A 20,025-nucleotide genomic window follows, 5' to 3' on the forward strand; every position below is an offset into this window, starting at 1 on the left:
AGGTTTTCAGTTTCGTGAAAGGGTTGGCAAACTGTGGACAGGGCACGTCTGGCCTGCTTCTCATGTTTGTCAGTCAGTTTTATTGGACCACAGCTATGCTCATTCCTTTCATCATCTATGGTTTAGCTCGGCCTATCATACTGGTGGAGTAGTTGGCAACAGAGACCAGACAGCCTGCAAAGCCTAAAATATTTACTATGTGGATCCTGAATAAAACAGTTGACTGACCCCTGATCTATAGGAATGTTTTAAGAGGTAGTGCCAGTATACAATTTGTATCCCAAAATTGTGCGTTATAAGGTCAGTTTGAAACTCAAAATATTACATAGAAGCAGAGTCCTACACTGAAATTCTTAATTATGGTGAATCCCAGTAAGTGTGAGGTAAGTTGCAAATGAATATCTTTTCCAGCTGACTAGCACTCCCCTTCTTAAGGAATATCAATTATATCCTTTCTTTACACTTTAACATTTCCCAATTGAGGCCCAGCAAGGGAGCAAAGCTCTCCTATTCTTAGTTGGTATTATCAATTTTCTGAAGTGTACTTTCACCCACAAGTTATCTATCCTTTATCTCATCTCAACACCAAACCTTTCTTTTAGCTTCCAGCTTATTGATGATATTCCCAACCGTTAATTGTTCTATTTTTCACTTTAGTGGTGGAGCTGGCTACCTCAAAGTTATTACAGTCTATTAACTTTCTCTACTCTGACCTGACATGTATATTCTTTCCAAGAGAATGAAAATGAATAGACCAAGTCAAAATTTAGGAGATCCTTTTGTATGATATTTTAGAGCTCTAAGTATGGCCGGAGACTTACAACTCCTTTGCAACTTGGGCCATGCTAGGAATGGACTATTATCACCTTTCAAACTGTTGCAAAAGTGCCGAGTTTGGTACTGTCTGCCAGCTGGTTAATACTAGCTTGGAAGAAGAGAAATAATTTGTGTGTGTATGTTATTTTCAAGTTTAGCCTTAATCTTAATTTGCCTAAGTCAGATATAAAAAAGTATTCAACTTCTAATCAAGTACTTCTGCATGCAGAATATTTGATGAAATCATTAAATATATACAATTAAAATGAGGAAGTAATCAGATCAAAAGTAGATGGTATTTTGACTATTTGTAATAAGCAAAGCACATCAAGAAAACTTTTATAAGAACAAAATGAACTTCAAACTCAAGCTCAACAATAAGGGTGCAATTCAAAAATGAGATCGTTATGTGCAACAGGACTCCCTTTTTCCCCATTGTTTCTGGCTCAACCTTGAAGGGGATCATCCCAGACCATTGTGCAGAGCATTTATAAAGTAACTTAAAGATCTTCAAGATGTGGTGACGTTTCATAGTACAAAATGTGTGATCTCTAAGGTTTCTAGAATTATTCACCAAAGGTGGTCTGATAAAACTTCTAACGCAATTTTAAACTCCCCAGATAAATACATACTAGAACTTGGCTCAGTATCTGTGAACATAACTTTAGAACAGTACTATTTTTTGGTGAAGCTCTACAGTAAAACCATATATGGGACTGTGCTGCTTGAAACGCACAGGTATAGGCACACTACTGCCCCATCGTCACCTCAGCATGCTGAGGATCTTAATTCTTAGTGAAGCGGTTTTAGTTTACAAGGGAACTTTAACTACAAACCCATTCTCTACTGAACACTCAAAAATGAAATCTATATTGCCACATATTTAAGCCCATTTTCATTCCCAGAAAAGAGAAATTAGGACAGGGTGGCTTGACTACAACTGATTTCTTAGGCTTATATATGCTAAGCAATTAAGTAATGTGATTTCTTAGTTTAATTTTTGTAACTGATAGACAAAATTATAAATTTTAGCAGTTCTTCAAATAATGAAGAAACAATCAAAAGAGCAACATTTTATTTGTTGCTTTCAAGATGTCAATGTTAAAGAGAAAACAGGATTGATAAGGTTACTTATCTCTCTGGATTAACAATTTTTTCTATTTTACTTTAGGATCATTTTATAAAGAAAGTTAAATCAATTTAATACAATGCCAGCATTTATGTCCTTCCCTATGAGACTTCCCCATCTATACTATCTGACAATGTGTAACACAATATCATGTATCAGAAATTAGGCAAGCCTGTCACACTTTATAACAGTGTTTCTTTTTTGCATCTATTCTGAGGCTTAAGGAAAGCTAGATACTATATAAATGCAAACGATTTAAAGAGAAACTAGAAGTGACTTGATGTATGGATATATATAAATCTTCCAATATAAAAATTCAGATTTCAATCTTTACCAGAACTAAAAATCTGTTGAAAGGTAAAATAGTATATCTTTCTGGAAATTAATTTGGTACTAATCACGAGGAAATAATCAGGTAAACCTATATTGAGGCACATTTTTTACATTATCAGTAATTCCATTAAATAGATAAAAGATTCCAATTAAAAGGCAGAGATTGGCAGAATTGATTACAAAAACATGATCCAATTATATGTTGTCTACAAAAGACATGCTTTAGATTCAAAGACATAGTAGATTGAAAGTAAAAAAATAGAAAAGATATACCACACAAACAGTAACCCAAATAGAGCTGGAGTGGCTATATTCATATGAGACAAAATAGACTTTAAAACAAAAATTGTTATTAGGGACAAAGAAGAACATGCTATAATGATAAAAGGGTCAATTCAACAAGAAGATCAAACAATTATAAACACATACACATCTAACAAGAGCCCAAAAATACATGAAACAAAAACTCACAGAATTGAAGGGAGAAATAGATAAGTCAACAATATTTGGAGACTTCAATATCCCACTTTTAATAATGGAGAGAACAAATAGGAATAAGATCAACAAGGCAATAGAAGACTTAAACAACACTTTAAACCACCTAACCTAACAGACATCTATACAACATTCCACCCCCACAGCAGCAGAATACACATTCTTCCCAAGTATACCTGGAACATTCTCCAGGACAGACCACACCTAAGGTCATAAAACAAGTCTTAATGTTCTCTGATCACAATGGAATGAATTGGAAATCAGTAACAGAAGAAGTTTGGGAAATTCAAAAAATATGTGGAAATTAACAATACACTCTTAAATAATTAATGGATCAAATGAGAAATCACATTGAAATCAGAAAATATTTGAGATGAATGAAAACAAAAACAATACCAAAAATTACGACATGAAGCTAAAGCAGTGCTTATAGGGAACTTTATAACTGTAAATGACTATGTTATAGAAGGTCTGAAACCTGACCTAGCTTCCACCTAAACAAAATGGAAAAAATAGCAAACAACACAAAACAAGCAGAAAGAAGGAAATAATAAGGGTTATAGCAGAAATAAATGAAATAGAGACTAGAAAAACAATATACAAAGTCAACAAAAGCAAAAGTTAATTCTTTGAAAAGATCAACAAAATTGACAAACCTTTCTGTAGACTGACCAAGAAAAGAGGGGTCAAATGATCAAAATCAGGAAAGAAAGAGGGGATATTACTATTGACTCTGCAGAAGTTCTGAGTTGGAAGACTTAAAGTTATTAAGAGGCAATACTCCCCAAATTGATCTACAGATCCCTGTCAAAATCCTAGCTACCTTTTCTGCAGAAATGGAAAGCCTACTTCATAATTTAAGTAGAAATGCCAGGGACCCAGAATAGCCAAAAAAATCTTGAAAAAGAACAAATTTGGAAGATTCACAATTTCTGATTTTGAAATTACAAAAATGCAGTAATCAATGCAATGTGGGGCTGGCACAAGGATAAGCATATAGGTTAATGAAACAGGACTGAGAGTCCATAAGTACATCTTCATATTTATTTTTTACGAGGGTGGCAAGGCAATTCAATGGAGGAAAGAATAGTCTTTCAATCAACTGTGCTGGGACAACTGGATACCTGCAAGCAAAAGAATGAGGTTGAACCCTCTTTTCACTTTTATGCGAAAATTAACTCAAACTTGATCATAAATCTAAATATAAGAACTAGTGCTATAAAACTCTTTGAAGAAAGTATAAAAATTTTGTGACCTCAGATTAAGCAAAGCCTCCTTAGGTATGACACTAAAAGCATGAGTAACAAAATAAAAAGATATATAATACCGAACTTTAGAAAAATGAAAAAGTTTTGTGCAAAGGACACTATCAAGAAAATTTAAAAATCCCTACAGAATGGGAGAAAATATTTGCAATCATATATCTGATGAGGGATTTGTATTCAGATAATAAAAAGAACTCCTCTTAACAACAAAAAAAAAGACAACCCAACTGAAAAATGGACAATTCATCTGACTATACATTTATCCAAAGAAGATCAAGAAATGGCCAATAAAATATATGAAAAGTTGCCCAACATTATTAGCCACTAGGGAAATGCAAATCAGAACCACAATGAGATACAATTTTAAATCTACTAAGATAACAATAATCAAAAAGTCAGATGACAAATGTTGAGGATGTAGAGAAATTGGAACCTTCATACATTGCTGGGAGTATAAAATATTAATAGTATAGCCACAGTAGAAAACAATGTGGCAGTTTCTCAAAAGGTTAAACACAGAGTCACTATGTGGCCTACCAATTCCATTCCTAGGTATATAGCTGAGAAAAACAAAACATGTATGTCCACATAAATACTTGTAAATAAGTGTTAAATAGCAGCATTATTCATAATAGCTAGAAAAATAGAGCAATCCAAATGTCCATCAACTGATGAATGGATAAACAAAATGTGGTACAGCCATACAATGGAAAAGCATTTAGCAATAAAAAGAAACTAAGTACCAATACCTGCGGCAATGTGGACGAACCTTGAAAATATTATGTTAAATAAAGAAGTCTATCACAAAAGACCACATATTGTATAATCGCACTTCTGTGAAACATCCAGATAGGCAAATTTATTGTGACAGAAAGCCTACTCATCATCAGCACACACAATGAGTTAGAAAATATGCTTAAGAAGGCACATCATTATTCAATTTCAAAATACTGAAAAACAACAAAATAAAACAAAAGACCCTGAATATCTATGAAAGAAAAATCAGGTCACGTATGAAATAACAAGAATTAGAATGGCACTGAACTTCTAAACAGAACTGGGTTCAAAAGTAACATCTTTTGAGTTTTACAATCTAGAATGTCTATTCTCAGTGACATAATCAAATATTGGGCAGAAAATATACATCTTCAAATACAAAGATGCAGAAATTACATCCCACACACCATTTCTTGTGAAGTTACAAGAGGATGAAGGTGCCCAGCAAAACAAAGCCATAAACCAGGAAAGAGGGAGCCCCAGGAACAACAGCTGCCCCCCACACCCGCAGCAAGCGGGAGGGAGCTGTCTCCGTGCTAACGGTGGGGCGGCCGGAGGCGAGCAGCGGACTGAGGCTCTGAGACAGAGGGCTTCGATCAAACAACACGGCTTCATGGACAAGTGAGTCTTTGGTTTAAAACAAAACTATACACATATATACATAAAATCAAGGTACAGAGGGGAAGAAAAAAAGGTGTCTAGTGATTGCTGGGTGGGAGGAGAGGGAGAGGCTGTTGAAAGCAGAACTGAATTAATGGCAACTAGAGCTCTCTATCAGGAGGATGGGCAGGCAGTCAGGGGTGAGGTCTATACTGAATAAAGCAAGAAACAGCAGAATGAGGACGTTATTAAGAAATAAGGAAGACTACCAAAAAAAAGTAGCAGAAAAGATAAAAAGCAACTATTTCTGGTAAGTAGGCCAGAGGTGAAGAAGAGGAAGACTGGGGGCTATTTTTTCCATTATATGTCTTTAAGGACTACTTGATTAAAATATACCGTACATGTATTAATTTGACAAAAATGAAAAATAAAATACTTAAAGTACTTTGATCACAGTGAGGTTTTTATAACTACTTAACTAGGATTTGTCTGAATTTAATGATTTATTGTGCCTACAATGGAATCCAAAGCCTTATCCCGAAGGGATTACAAATAGCACATGGGGGCAATGATAAAGTTACTCCCCCAACCAGCCCCTAACAATTTTAGCAGTAAGATTGTTCACTGAGAATTAAACCTCAAAACATACTGGGTGAAAGCACAGAAACTCTAAAATTCATCCAAACGAGATGGAGTGACATTAGGCTAAGATTTGATGCAGAACAGTTTAAAGATATTAACATACGGTACCTAAAGAAATACTGTGTTAATCAAAAAGGGGTTTGGTCAACAACATAAGCACAGAAAGGGGAGCTATAAAGGCAACACTGGCTTGTCTCCTGCATTGTTTAGGGGACAGAGCATGTTAAGTTCCCACAAATGGAGGTACATGCATCTTCAAAATAAGGACAAATGTATATTAGTCCTTATAAGAAGTCAGGGATATCATCTAATTCCTTGATCTAATGCCATTTTCATCAAGCATGCTTCTGACAGCATTACTGAACTTCCCATATAAATATGCAAATAGGGAAAGAATGCAAAGATCATAAAATGAATGTTTGGTTCACTTAATGGTTATACTTCCCAGCAGTATTATTTTATTTTCTGTACCAAACTTTGTGACCTTAATTAATGCTGCCTGCTCTGGAAGATGAATTGCTCTTGATGTGCTGTCAAAAATCAGGTTTATGACCCTGCAGGGCTGAGAGCTACAAGCCAAATCACATCAATTCATTAAGGGATCGCCACACTGGGAAGTGCCTGAGGATCCAGCAGGTTTCTCCCCTTTCCTTACACTAAAATGGGTGAAAAATACAATTTTTCAGATAGATGTCAGATGCAAAAGAAAGCACAAAATTAATGCTGATTTTGCCACAACTCTTGATACTTGCGTTTAACTAACATTTCTGGACTGAAGAGTTTGGAGAAGCAACTGCTACCAGGCAGTGTGCCAACAGGGCAGGAGCGCTATGTCAAGACAGCTGTAGTCATTGAATTTTCCAATATCCTCTACTTGTTCGTTTTCACTGACATAATATTTGGGAATAAAAATAATAATAATCTGCCCCCACTACACTTTCCTGTCAATTAAATAGCAAAGAAAACACACACAAAAAACTTACATGGCACTGTTGTTCCAAATCTAGTGGGATTCAACACTATGAACCTGTTTTTCAAGCTTCTTCGTCCTACACCTTGAGCTCCTATCAATACTAATGTCTTTCTCTGGAAGGGAGGCATTTTGGCTACCTCCTCATATATTTGTATTTCATGACGATCAAATTCTAAATGGAAAAGAAAATGAAAAACATCATATTCGGTTATCTTTTGTATGGATGAAAAACCTCTGCTATTCTGTTCAGTAATGGCTTGGGTGTCTTAATAGTTAAATATCATTTGAATTGTACTCAGTATAGATTTGTTTTTATACATTTGATAAAGTATGATAAATTATTTTATATTTTGATTTAAGCATCAGTTTCCATCCATTTGCCCTTAAAAATGTGTCTAGCCAAGCTAGAAAAGCGCCTGTGCTTTCTTCTTATCAGATAGTCTATCCATTAAAATCCCTTTCTTATCAATTCATTGGAATTCCTTTAATATAATCAAATAACAAATAGTTTATATAATTTATATCGCTAAAAAGTGTGCATCAAATACGGAGGACAGCAGTGCCCACAGCCTGGCTGCTTAAGTTCGTTCCATGGAATGAGTATGTCCTTCCAGTGACATAAATGAATAAATACTGTCTGGTGACTCTGCAAATATCAGTTTGATTAATAAAATGCATATAGACAATATACTGACATTTAAATATTAAGATTCTGAATTTATATATAAAATAAAATACAGGATCCAAATTATTTTCAGTAGAAACACATTCCAAAATTATAATCTGAGTCAATGGGAAAGTTATGAATTTTCTATTTTGCAATAAAGTTTTAAGGACATATATTTAATGAATAATAAGGCTCAAGTGAATTTGAAGTATATTACCTATTATTCTGGCTATAATTCTCCGTCTATAGCAATACATTTCTTCCTTAGGTTATTATTTTAACAGCAACTCTTTCTGTGCACAATTTCTTCACAGTACATTAAATTAATATTAAGGGAGAGTCTATTTTCTCATTATTATCAATATTATAGAATATATTATTATATTATTTCCTTTATTGTATGCTATTTATTTTATTACCAGCAGAGAGGCAGCTCTGAAGTCAAGAAGCACTTTAAAACTATCAGTTCCTTTGAGTAAACCTCCAGAGCCTCTGATTCAGAGCTGCATTTCACTCCTATCAGTCTCTATAACTGAGAAGAATAACTATAGTAGTTGTTATATTTGTCTTTCCTTAAGGCTAAAAGATTTAAGGAAGAATTGTACTAGATCAGACTAAGATTGATCTGGTCCAGTACCATTTCTCCAAACGTATCGTGGACAATGTTATGGCAGAGTATATAGTTGCCCTTAATCATAACTCTTTAAATATCTTCATAAAGGCATTTTGCTCTTTAGAAATGACATAAATTACTATCAAAGTTCTCTGAACAAATAGTTTCAATTATAACATTGCCCCTTCATTAATACATGCATACATCCTAACCAATTCATTTTATTGCAAACTATACTCATAAGATAAAGCAAACTGGTGATAGTATAAGTATATAGAATACCAGAATTTAAATAATGTCTTTACATTATATTTTACCATGCATTGACATGCCAACCCCTTGCAATTGGGTACTGATCTGAATTATATTCATGTAAAATTGTACATGGAGAGTTTATGTCACACTGATCAACAGTATAAAACTACTTCACTCAAGCTTCTCAAAACGTATTTCAAACATACCCGCATTTCTGGTTGTGAGATACATCATCTTTTTCTTTTTTTTGCTACTTATGGTTCCACAAAAAGGTCCTGAAGGATGACAAGACAAATGTAACTTAAACAGTATGTAAAAACATGATAAAACTGCCCTGTGGTGTTCTATAGGGGTGGGAGAATTGCCTTCCCAGTGTTGGATCCTACAAAGCAGAAGGGGGCAGCTGAACCACTGAATTCTGACACCATACCAGCAGGTGGCAGAAAGGGATCAAAAAGTTTACTTTTGAGAGAGATATGATCAAGTAGATGGGAGGGATTAATTCTAGACAGGTTTTAAATAAATTCATTTGCTAATTCAGATGAAAGAGGCAAAGAAAGGTGGCCACAAAGGACCGCTGTGACTTATTGTGCGGAGCTCATCACCTGAATTGTCCCAGTCTCTTCTAACAAATGCCTTTCTCTTCTCTTCCAGGAACTGGCTTGGAATGAGACCAGCGCTTCCTCCCTCTTTTACATGGCTAGCCTAGAATCAAATTAATGAATTGTATATCTCAGTGACCAAAATTTGAGACCATAATCTAAAAAGTAGGACAAGCAGTAGTCAGTAAAAAATATATATACCACATTTGCTCTTAAAAACTGACCTTGAGATTTCAATCCATGGCATTGTCAAGTTAAGATATTTAAACACTTTAGCACTGAGGAATCAACTGGCATCTAATCAATCCCCCACCTGGTAGGGAAATTTGGGAACCAAAATACAAAAATAGACAGGCTCTTTTAAATTAGTAAAACTTTTTATTTACAATCCTAAATTAGTCAAAGAACGGAATAAATGCTATTTTATGCGTTCACAGGATATTCCATCTGGCATTCTGTAGTCAGGTATTTACTATCAAACTTAATCCTAACATGTTGGTATTTCCTGAGGCCAAATCAAAGAAAAAGACAGTACTGGGAAAACACAGTGGAGAGTTTAAGTCATGCCCCCAGGAATCTGAATATCCTGAGAGGTATTATGTTTAAAATAGGTCAAACTTCACCTACTGTCAAGAAACTAACTTTTCAAATAAAATCCAAAAAAGTGTGGTATTAGAATAATGGCTGGAGAACTGGCTGCTAGTGTCTTATCCCATGAAGTTAGTGACTTTATCCTTATAGCTAGCATTAAAAAATTTGGTATATCTTTAGCAATTAAAATCCTGAAAAACAGAATTAAAGTAATAGAACACAAATTGCAGGAAGAAACTGAGATAATGATGACAGAATTAGAAGAGAAAGTGTGAGATGGCATTCACAGAAAGGGGGGGAAAATAGACAAGTTCTATAAAGGAAACAGCCACAGAAAGCAGATTTTGTTTAGATGAGCATTCTAAGAAATTCAGTGGAAACCTCTTGAAATTATGAATTCTAGATAATTTGCTCATTTCCTAGTTCTTTCATTATATAGTGCACTTGTACATAATAATGTCTTAATTTAAAGACACAGTAATATTGTTCTCATTCTTATCATTCATTTCCCTTTAGAAGTCAATATAAGTTATTAGAGCTAATGTGAGTTACTGATATCTCAGTTTAATTTAGAGTTTAGTGCTAGGGCCTGGGTCCTTTTCTCTCACAGCTTGTTCTTTAATGAGATTCTCATGGGTTCTGACAGTTTAAGGGATTTTAAACTTTCTGATTTGTCAGTTTCTCCAGTTCTGAATACTGTGGGTGTTAGCTGATGTAAACAATGACGAACAGACTTATTGCTGCTGCTAGAGATTTCTGAAAGCTGTATTAGGGGAAAGGAAAAAGAACATCATCACAAAGATCTTCTGGAAAACGGAAGGGAGGCGGGAATACAGTGATGACACACATCCCTATCCATATACACAGATTTCAATACATGACCAAAGACAACACTAGTGATAAAGCAAACCTTCGTTTTTCACTAACTGAGAAGAGGTGGGCAAATAGATTTAAGAGCTTAAGAAATTCTGTTTTATTTGCCATAAATGTATAGAAGAAGAGGAGACAGGCCAAAGACTACTACAACCACAAGGAAAGACTTGAAACAAACAAAGCAGACATTGAAAAGGGATGACCCCAATTGCGTTGTTCTTGACCAATTCTGTATCTTACTGTAGTCACCCACGTAGAAGAACCAATTGGTCTAATCCCTAAACCAATGGGGTGGGATGGTACCACAGGCTAGTTAATTCTGCATTCGTTAACAGCTACTTACAAATTCCCTCCCAATTTGGTCTTCTTTCTACAAAATTAGCAGCCCTGAAGCAGGAGCTGCTCATGCAGGAAAAATCATTGAAACAAATGTTAATACCTTCTTCCTGAATATTTAGATATTGGTCAGATAGAAGATTGAAAATAAAAAAGTAGCTGAGAAAATTTTGAGAAGCATACTAACCTGCCACCAGTTTGGGTCTTCTCTGTTTACAATCTGAAGAATTTCTCCTTTTGAAAACTTCAATCCTGCTTCTTTGCAGGGTATCAGGTTATCATTGTATGGATTATAATCAAAATGACATTTCACAAATACCTAAAACACAGAACACAATTAAAAATATTACAAATGTTATCATTTGTCACTGGATTTGTGAAATATTTTCTAAACCACTGTGATTTTATTGTAATTGACAAATGTAGTTAGTACTCCAACTAAGGAACTTATCGCTCTCAAATAAAAATTAAATTATTACAACATTAGTAATTTGGTATCAGAAAAGAAAATATGAAATAAACATTAGTAGCACATTAAAATTTCATTTCTATTTTAACTTCTCATTTTGAATTCAGAGTTTGATAATCATTTAATTTCACCATCCTTAAACTTCCCCCAAATCTTCACATGATTTTCCAACCAACACTGCATAATTTTTATGCAAGTAAGTGCTACTTTCTAATTAACATCCTGAGACAATATATGTAGTTGATTTAAGGCATATATTTCAGATATATTAGGACTGACTTTTTGAAAAGGCCCTGAAACCAAAATTAAATAATTAAAGTTCATGTTGAAGTCAGACCTGAAATATATTTAGTGACCTTAAAAAAAATTAAAATCCCAACTTTCATCCCTGGTAATAGCATTTTTTTTAATCACATAGATTTACATTAGCCAAAACTAGTGTGGAAAATACCTTTCTGGTATCATCTTGCTCTAATTTAAATGATCAGCATTAAATTAATTGTAAGACAAATACTGAAAAAGCCGTGAATCTATTTCCCAATTTAAATATACTCAACTATACAAATGCCTTTTAAATCTGATTTCTCAATAAAAGTATGTGAGTTCAGTTAGTTATGATCTACAATATCTAGAATATTTTGCTTATTCACTTTGAGTTCTCATTAAATTAAGCATTTTCAGTATTTGATGAAAAGTTCACACCAATCACTTTCTTAAAACAAACTCTTTTCATGCATATTTTAGAAATTCAAATGTTATCTTCTAAAGAATTGACTTAGCATATAACAAGCAGGAAAGTACATAATTAGTTAAAATAATGTTATTTTTCCATTTATCATACTTCTATAAATATAACCACACAAGCTATTCAAATAACACAACTAGATACATTATATTAGTGTAGTAAAATGTAATGTGATGGATGCATATAAAAATAATTTGTGAACATGTGACAAAATTTTAGTTATTTACACAATTAAATGATTTTGATAAAAAACTATTTTTATAACTCTGGAAAGGCCAAATATTAATGCTTAAAAAAAATCAGTAAGCCATAACTTTTTTGATATACAATTTTAGAAATATCTAAGAAGCAAGCATACAAACAATATTAAGACTGCCTAAAATGTGGCAATTGGCTAACTTGACAATGGCATGCAGCTCAATGTTTTGGCAATGGGAAAAGCCCAAAATGATTAAGTTTAATCCAGGTACATTTAGTTTGCTGATAGGACAGAAACACAGGGTGCCAGAGAATGTCCTGGAACGACATCATACCTGACGGACGTGCGCTGGATGCCTCTCCATATTGATGCAACTCTAAAAACATATTTTTCATTGCATAAATAAAGCCAGGCTTTAAACTGATAATAAATTAACAAAATATAAACAAACTACTGGCCCATTTTATTACTTCACTCATTTGATAAAGCAACTACTTCCCTAAATAATTGACCATAGATTATAATACCTGAAACTTATAAATGATAAAAGTAAAAAGAGGTGCTTGAGATGAGGCAAAAAAAAAAGAATGGGTATGCAAAGTAAAAATACTTGGATGGCTCCTTACTTTTCAAGAAAGCTGCACTGAATGAATTATCAAGAGCATCCTGTCATCTAACCATGAATACGTCTATCATTCTTATCGGTGGGACTGAATTTTTTTTGTAACCATAAAGCTCAGACTTTCTGAGTTAGTCCAAATTTCAAATATTCATTCCCCTACTCCCATCAAATTGTTCTGGAAATACCATTATTCGTGGAACAAAAACCGTATCTTTCAAATGTAAAATATTTCTAAAAGGAACAATTTTTAATTTTTCATTTATCAAATTAATTTCAGAATTAATCTCATGCTCAAAAACTCAGATTAAACTGGTTTTACTTTAAACTTTAAAAATTTATCTGAAAAATGAATGAACCCAACCTTTCTGTAATGACCTTAAATCATTAGAGATTTGACTAGATTCGGTGTAATTACATTTTAAGTGCATTTTAAAGTGTTTCAGTAATAGGCTATGGATGTTAACTCTTCATGTTATTAAGAAATTACTAAGCACAACCTAATAAAATATTTCAATCTCACATTTTTATCACTAAAAAAAAGAGCTGATAACCAATAATTTAAAGTAAAGTAGATGGAAGAGAGAAAGGGAAGTACAAATGCTTTTTAAACATGGGAGGGGATATTCAACTTCACTCAGAGTCGAAATACAAATTAAAACTATATTATGATAACATTTTCTTTCTGTCAGACTAGCAGAAATCCAAATATTTGATCTTCTCTGGCTAGGACTATGGGCCAATACTCACTTTCCAAACAGGTTGGTGAAAGAACTGGTTCAATCCTTTGGGAGGATAATCTGGCAATAGTTATCAAAATTACAAATGCAAAAACTCTCTCACCTAGCAATTCACCTCTGGGAATGTATTCGATAGCAATGTTACTCAGACATACGCAAAGTGTTTTATGTAGACAGAAGACTATTAACTACTAAATTATTCCTAATCTGAAAAGACTGGAAGCAACCTAATTATTTAATAATAGGAAACTGGGTAAACAAATGATGGTAAATCTATATAACATTATATAGATGTTAAAAAAGGATGGAGGGGTGTATTTCAAGAGGCAGACTATGTACCAAAAGAAAAGATCCTCAAGATAACATGGTAAAGTGAAAAAAACACAGGTTCAGAATGTGTATACTGTGTAATCTTTTCATAAAAAAGGAGGTGGAAGGAGAAAAAGAATATGTAATTTTTACTTACTTGCATATGAATAGAGACTCCGGAAAGATAAACTAATAGCATGATATCTTACAGGGGGAGTGAGGACTAGAATGGTAGAGGATTAGGAGGGAGGTTTCAACTGAATACAAATTTATATTTCTTGAATTTTGAACCATGGGAACGATACCCCTATTGAAACATTTAATGTTTATAGTAATAAAAGATAAAATAACTCCTGCTTCTGACTAAAATGAAGTATCAAAGACCCTCCAGCCTGAAATTAAAACACTGAACAAAATATATGAAACATTTTTCAAGACATCAGACAATGAAGACAGTGATTCCTAAAAAGTGGAAACAAGCAAGATGAGCTATGCAATTGCTCCAGCTAACTGTACAGAGAAAGTTTCCAGGTTCCAGCTTGGGAAGGGAGAATCTGGGTGGAGCCTGGTGGTTTCCAAGTTGAAAAGATAAGCTGGGAGACCAAGGTGGCTACAGGGCAGAGAACAGAGTATCACTGAGGAAAGGGACGCACAGAGGAAGGGCTTGAGAACTGCAAGGGATTCAATCTGGTCTTCAGCTAAGTACTGATCAGTGCATGTGTATGAGGACACTATCCCAGGCTACATAAAAACCCAGCGTTATTGGGAATGATATCAGGAGATCATACAGGGTCAGTAATAGTCTCTGTTTTCACCAGGATGAGTGGGGAAACCTCATAATTCATGAGGCACTGAGTATTCAGAAGGGTTATACCCTACACTTAATCCTGCACTGGTTGCACCGAACAAAGTTTAAAAATCAAGATCTGAAAGGATCAAACTACTCCCAAGTAATGGAAGTATAACTAGAGCAAAGCTTAAGAATATTTCTAAGAAAACAAAAATATCCAGTACTAACAAAGTAAAACTTATGATGTCTGGCTGCCAATCAAAAATGACCAGACATGCAAATAAGCAGAAAAATAACCTAAAACGTGGAGAAAAATCAATCAAGAAACTAATAAAAAAATGCAAATTAAAATCATGATGAAATACCACTACACACCTAGCAGAATGGCTAAAATTATAAAGACTGACCATACCAAACATTGGTGAAGATGTGCAGTAATTGAAACTCTCATATAACACTGGTGGGTACATAAATTGGTACAGCCACTTTTGAAAACAGTTTGGCCATTTCTTTAAAAGTTCCTCATATACCTACCATATGACCAGTACTTTAACTCCTAGGTATTTACCTAAGGAACTTACATGTAAATGTCCACAGCATCCTTCATTATCCAAAACTGGAAACAACAAAAATGTTTTCAGCCAATTAACTAATACTAATGGATAAACAAACTGTGGTATACGCGTAGCCATGCAATGCAACACTACTTGTCAGTAAAATGAATCAACTATTGATACACATAAAATCATGAATCCCCAAATAATTATGCTGAGTGAAAGAAGCCAGATTTAAAAAAAAAAAAAGAAAAAAAGCAAAACCAAAGAAAGGATTCACGTTGTATGATTCCATTTATATAAAAATATGGAAAATGTAAACTAATCTAGTGACAGAAAACAGAGCAGTACTTGCCCAGAACAAGTGGGCAGTGGCGGGGAAGGGGGCAGGATGGAAGAATATACAAATGGACGCAAGACACTTCTGGGGGTGATAGATATGTTCATTGTCTTGATTGTGTTGATGGTTTCATGGGTACATATACATGTCCACATTTATCAAATTGTACACTTTAAATATATGCTATATAAACTTTACCGCAAAGATTTCTGAGGCAAAAGATAAAAACTGTAAAATTGAAAATAAAATAGTACAGGGATATGCTATGCTTATGCAAATGACAATCATCAGTAGGAGAAAAGAAATCAAATGGATGAAATGGCTGAAGAAACAGCTCCCGCATGGTCCTTATGTTATGTTAAATCAGAAAGTGGCTGGTAACTTGCTTGGGAACGTGTTGACTGCACATGGTACAAGTGTTGTTTACACACCCTCAGTCTCAAACCATAGCTTCAGGTCCATCTGAGGTGCACATCAGAATTGCTAAGAAATTCTTTATGACAACAGCAGAGATAATCAGGGAAGGATACTGTTCTTCTAAAGATTTGTAAGTGTTTGAACTTGGCCCTTCAGTTAAATATACATACACATACACTTTTGAGGTCAGCAAGGAGACTAGAATACGTTTGGTTAAAAAAGTTTTGAGGGGCAATTCACACTACTTTTTGGTAAATATCCATCTGTAGGCCACAGATTTAAGTTTCTGTTCATCAAAAAAAAAAAAAAATTATTACAAAAAAAATCCACTAACCTAGGCTGCTCAGAATTATACTAATAATAATCCTTAATTAATTTACATTACAATGAAATCAGGCCCATGCAAGGCCTGCATTTATTTATTTCATTAGTTTCAATAATATAATGAGCTCGCCACCTGGAACAGGTGAGACGCCTCCGTGGTCCTCCTGCCCACATTCCATTCCACTCCATCAGCCTGGATTCCCTGACCACAGTAACCCTCACCCTGCATCTGTGTTCACAAAATCCTTGCTTTCCTTCTGTACAGTTTTATTGCATGTATGTGTGCTCTTTCAAAGTATATATTTAGTTACTTTAAACTTAAAAATAGTATCATGCTATAAGAGTATGCATGTAATCTTTTGGGATTTACATACTTGTTAATATGTTTCCAGCCATACATATGTAAGATTGCTCTAGGAAATTGCTGCCTTGGTATATGTGAACATGCAATTCTGATAATGCTAAATTTCCCCCTTAATGTGGTTATACCAATTTACACAGCCACCGGCAATGTAGGAGAGATACCGTGGATTCACACTTACATTTTTTTGCCAACTGAATGTTATGAAATGGCATCTCACGTTGTGATTTTTAATCTCTCTTCACATTTACTGACCGTGTGTCTCCTCCCACTTGATTTGTAGAGTGAAACAAACACAGCTTCATATATTATCCCTATGAACCACCAAGTTCATTAATTGAATAGTCTCTCCTTTTCTCACTTAAAGGCATATCATCTCTGTCATATCAAAGTAATATAAGTTTGTAGGTCTCGTTCTGAACTCTTGATTCCATTGATCATTTGTCTATTCCTACGCCAATACCATAACATCTTAATTCCTACACCTTAACAATAAGCCCCTATTTCTGCTTTTCTGACTCAGAAGTGTCTTGGCTATTCATCTTATCAAATATAATGAAAAACCCTATTGGAATTTTTATTGGAATTTCATCGAATCTACAAGTCAATTTGAGGAAAATTGACATTTTCACAATACTGTCTTTCTGTCAATGAACAAGATATATATCTCTGTTTATTCAGACTTCCATCATCATTTTTTTGTGTGTAGCAGTTTTGTATTTTTGTTAAGATTTATTCCTGGACATAAATGTGACATTATCTGACTCTATTGCAAATGATGCCTGTCTTAGTTACATTTCTAGATGCTGGCTCATGACATATAGAAACGCAACTGACTTTTGTAATGTTAATCTTATTTTCAAATACCTTGCTAAACTCTATTATTTCTACTAATTTCAAGTTTCGATGGGTTTCTATGAAAAAAATTCTATTATTTGAAAATAATGTTTTATTTTCTCCTTTCCAAACCTTTTGCTTCTGTAATTTATATTTGTCTTTTTGTGCTTATAAAATTTTCAATAAAATATTGGGTAGAAGTGATGCTAGTGAACATCGTTCTCTAGTTCTTAATTTTTTTTCTAACTAGGCGAAGACTATTACTCCTTGTTTTAAGCTTTATGTTCTGGCTTCTTTGGCTTAATTAACTGCAAACAAATAATTGTGTATAAATAATAATTTAAAAAGCAGCAGTGACCAAGGGCTTCAGAATTTCATTACATCCTAAACAAAAAATTTTTCAAGCAGTCAAAATTCTTGAAGTTTTATTATTTTTAAAAAGAAGTTCAACTCCATTTGCCTTGTTGTTGGAAACCTCATCAAAATGCTGAACAATTACCACCCTCTTTCCCAACAGCAAGTGGTGCTTTTCCATCCAGCTTCTGCCACTGTCCTTAAGCTTGCTGACACCAAGGTGGCCTAAGATGCTGGGTGGCATTTCTGTCGGCTGTTTTGTCTCAGCATGGCTGGTAATGGTGAAAGCATTTGCTGCCAGAGATGTCTGAGCTTTAGTATTGTTAAAGTGGGTCACCATTCCCTGGTCTGCAAACATACTTAGCTTTTTAATATCAGAGATACCGTTTATTTCTAGTTTCTTTGAGGATAATTAAAGATTTTTGTACCATCGATTATAACAGATATTTGTTATATCATCTGTTACTCTATATATCATTTCGGGGCAGTTCCTTTTCACCAGTCACAACTTATGACTGAAATTTGGCAAGTATTTCTTGGCACTCAAGTCATCTTGGACAGATGAACTGAGGGGTCCAGCTCCTGATTTTAAAGGGAATGCTTTCAATAGTTGACTATTCAGAATGTTTATTCTAGTTTTATTTATTTAAGTAAGATTAAGAAGGTTATTTCCGGGGTCGACCAAGTGGCTCAGTTGGTTAGGAGCTCGCTCAAGTGTGCAAGCTCTGAGCAACAGGGTCACCGGTTCGATTCCTGGCCCGAGCTGAGCTGCCAACAGGTGGCAGGATGACTCAGCTAAAAAAAAGCAAAAGAAGGAGGTTCTTTCCTATTCCTAACTAATCTATTTAAAAGAATCATGAACAGGTATTGAATTTTATCAAATTTTCTATTGAGGTTGTTCTCTTTTAATCTGTTAATGTGCTTGGTTACATACATGGATTTTCTAATGTGAAACCATCCAATCATACATGAGATAAATCCAACTGGGACATGTTGTATTATCATTTTTATATGTTGGGTTGTCGGGAAAGTCACGACATATTTTTTCTATGTTTTTTGTTGCAAAAATGCGTCATGACTTTCCCGACAACCCAACATCATTACATTTCATTTGCTAATATTTCATTGAGAAATATTACATGTATATCCTTGAGTGAAATGGCACTTGAATTTCTTTTCTTACAGTATGTTTGGCACCTGGGTCATGCTGGTCTCAAAGAAGAAGTTAAAAAGAATTCCTACCAATTTGGCCTTCATGAACAAGTGGAATTATGAACAGCCTTTGGGAACCCAACCTATATGTAAGTTGAAGAACTTCAGAATTCGCTACAACTTCTAAGTCACCATGGTCTTCAAATTTAAATATTGGGTTGTCAGAAAAGTCATGACATATTTTTTCTATGTTTTTTGTTGCAAAAATGCGTCATGACTTTTCCGACAACCCAATATATAAATCTTTAGGTCTCATGACATATTTGGGATTTTTAGTAAGCGCCTCAAATGATACTGATAGAGATGGCCTACTGGCCATGCTTTGAAAAATACCACCCTGGGTAGGGAGAGCTCCTGGCCTCCATCTGCTCTCCCAGCAATCACGAGGAAGAGCTGACGCAGGCCCAACAGAACAACATGGTGGACCTTCAGTGAAAGACCTGAAGCCTAAATGCCCTTGCTCCTTCCCCCTGGTGTCCCTTAGTAAGATGACCACAGCTTGTCCAGGACAGGCCTTATTTATGCCTATTATTCCAGTAATTTGTAATTACTCCACCTTTCCCTTTAAAAAATGTCCCAATATGGATATGTTTTAGCTCTCCCATTGGGAGCCTTCATGTTACAGTCTCTTTCCTTTTTTATGGTAGGATAGGCCTGTCACTGCCTTAGGCTTGGATGACCTCTCCTTCTCCATTTCAATACCCTCTCCCTATTCTAAAGGCTAAATAAAAACCACAGTTTGAGAAGGCATGAGATGGGAAAAATTTATGCCTAAAATAGGGCTAAAT

At 34.5% G+C, this 20,025-nt stretch overlaps 1 protein-coding gene across 7 annotated transcripts in view; it reads right to left on the reverse strand.

Annotated features, from left to right (window-relative positions):
* PALS2 (protein associated with LIN7 2, MAGUK p55 family member) overlaps positions 1-20,025 on the reverse strand; it is a 104,266-nt gene that overhangs the window by 20,678 nt on the left and 63,563 nt on the right. For 4 of the 7 annotated variants that reach the window (XR_002125120.1, XM_019652003.1, XM_019652006.1 and 1 more), the window contains exons 6-10: positions 12,715-12,756; positions 11,155-11,286; positions 9,171-9,270; positions 8,772-8,840; positions 7,041-7,202 (exon numbers count right to left, since the gene is read on the reverse strand). Coding sequence is in view for 6 of the 7 variants with exons in the window: in XM_019652003.1 (XP_019507548.1) it covers positions 7,041-7,202; positions 8,772-8,840; positions 9,171-9,270; positions 11,155-11,286; positions 12,715-12,756 (505 nt within the window). In the remaining variant the exon portion in view is untranslated. The remainder of the gene's footprint in view (positions 1-7,040; positions 7,203-8,771; positions 8,841-9,170; positions 9,271-11,154; positions 11,287-12,714; positions 12,757-20,025) is intronic. The other 3 variants (XM_019652009.1, XM_019652010.1, XM_019652008.1) reach the window with 1 other exon arrangement.

This window comes from Hipposideros armiger, unplaced genomic scaffold (assembly GCF_001890085.2).
Source record: "Hipposideros armiger isolate ML-2016 unplaced genomic scaffold, ASM189008v1 scaffold_171, whole genome shotgun sequence".
Classification (NCBI taxonomy): Eukaryota; Metazoa; Chordata; class Mammalia; order Chiroptera; family Hipposideridae; genus Hipposideros; species Hipposideros armiger.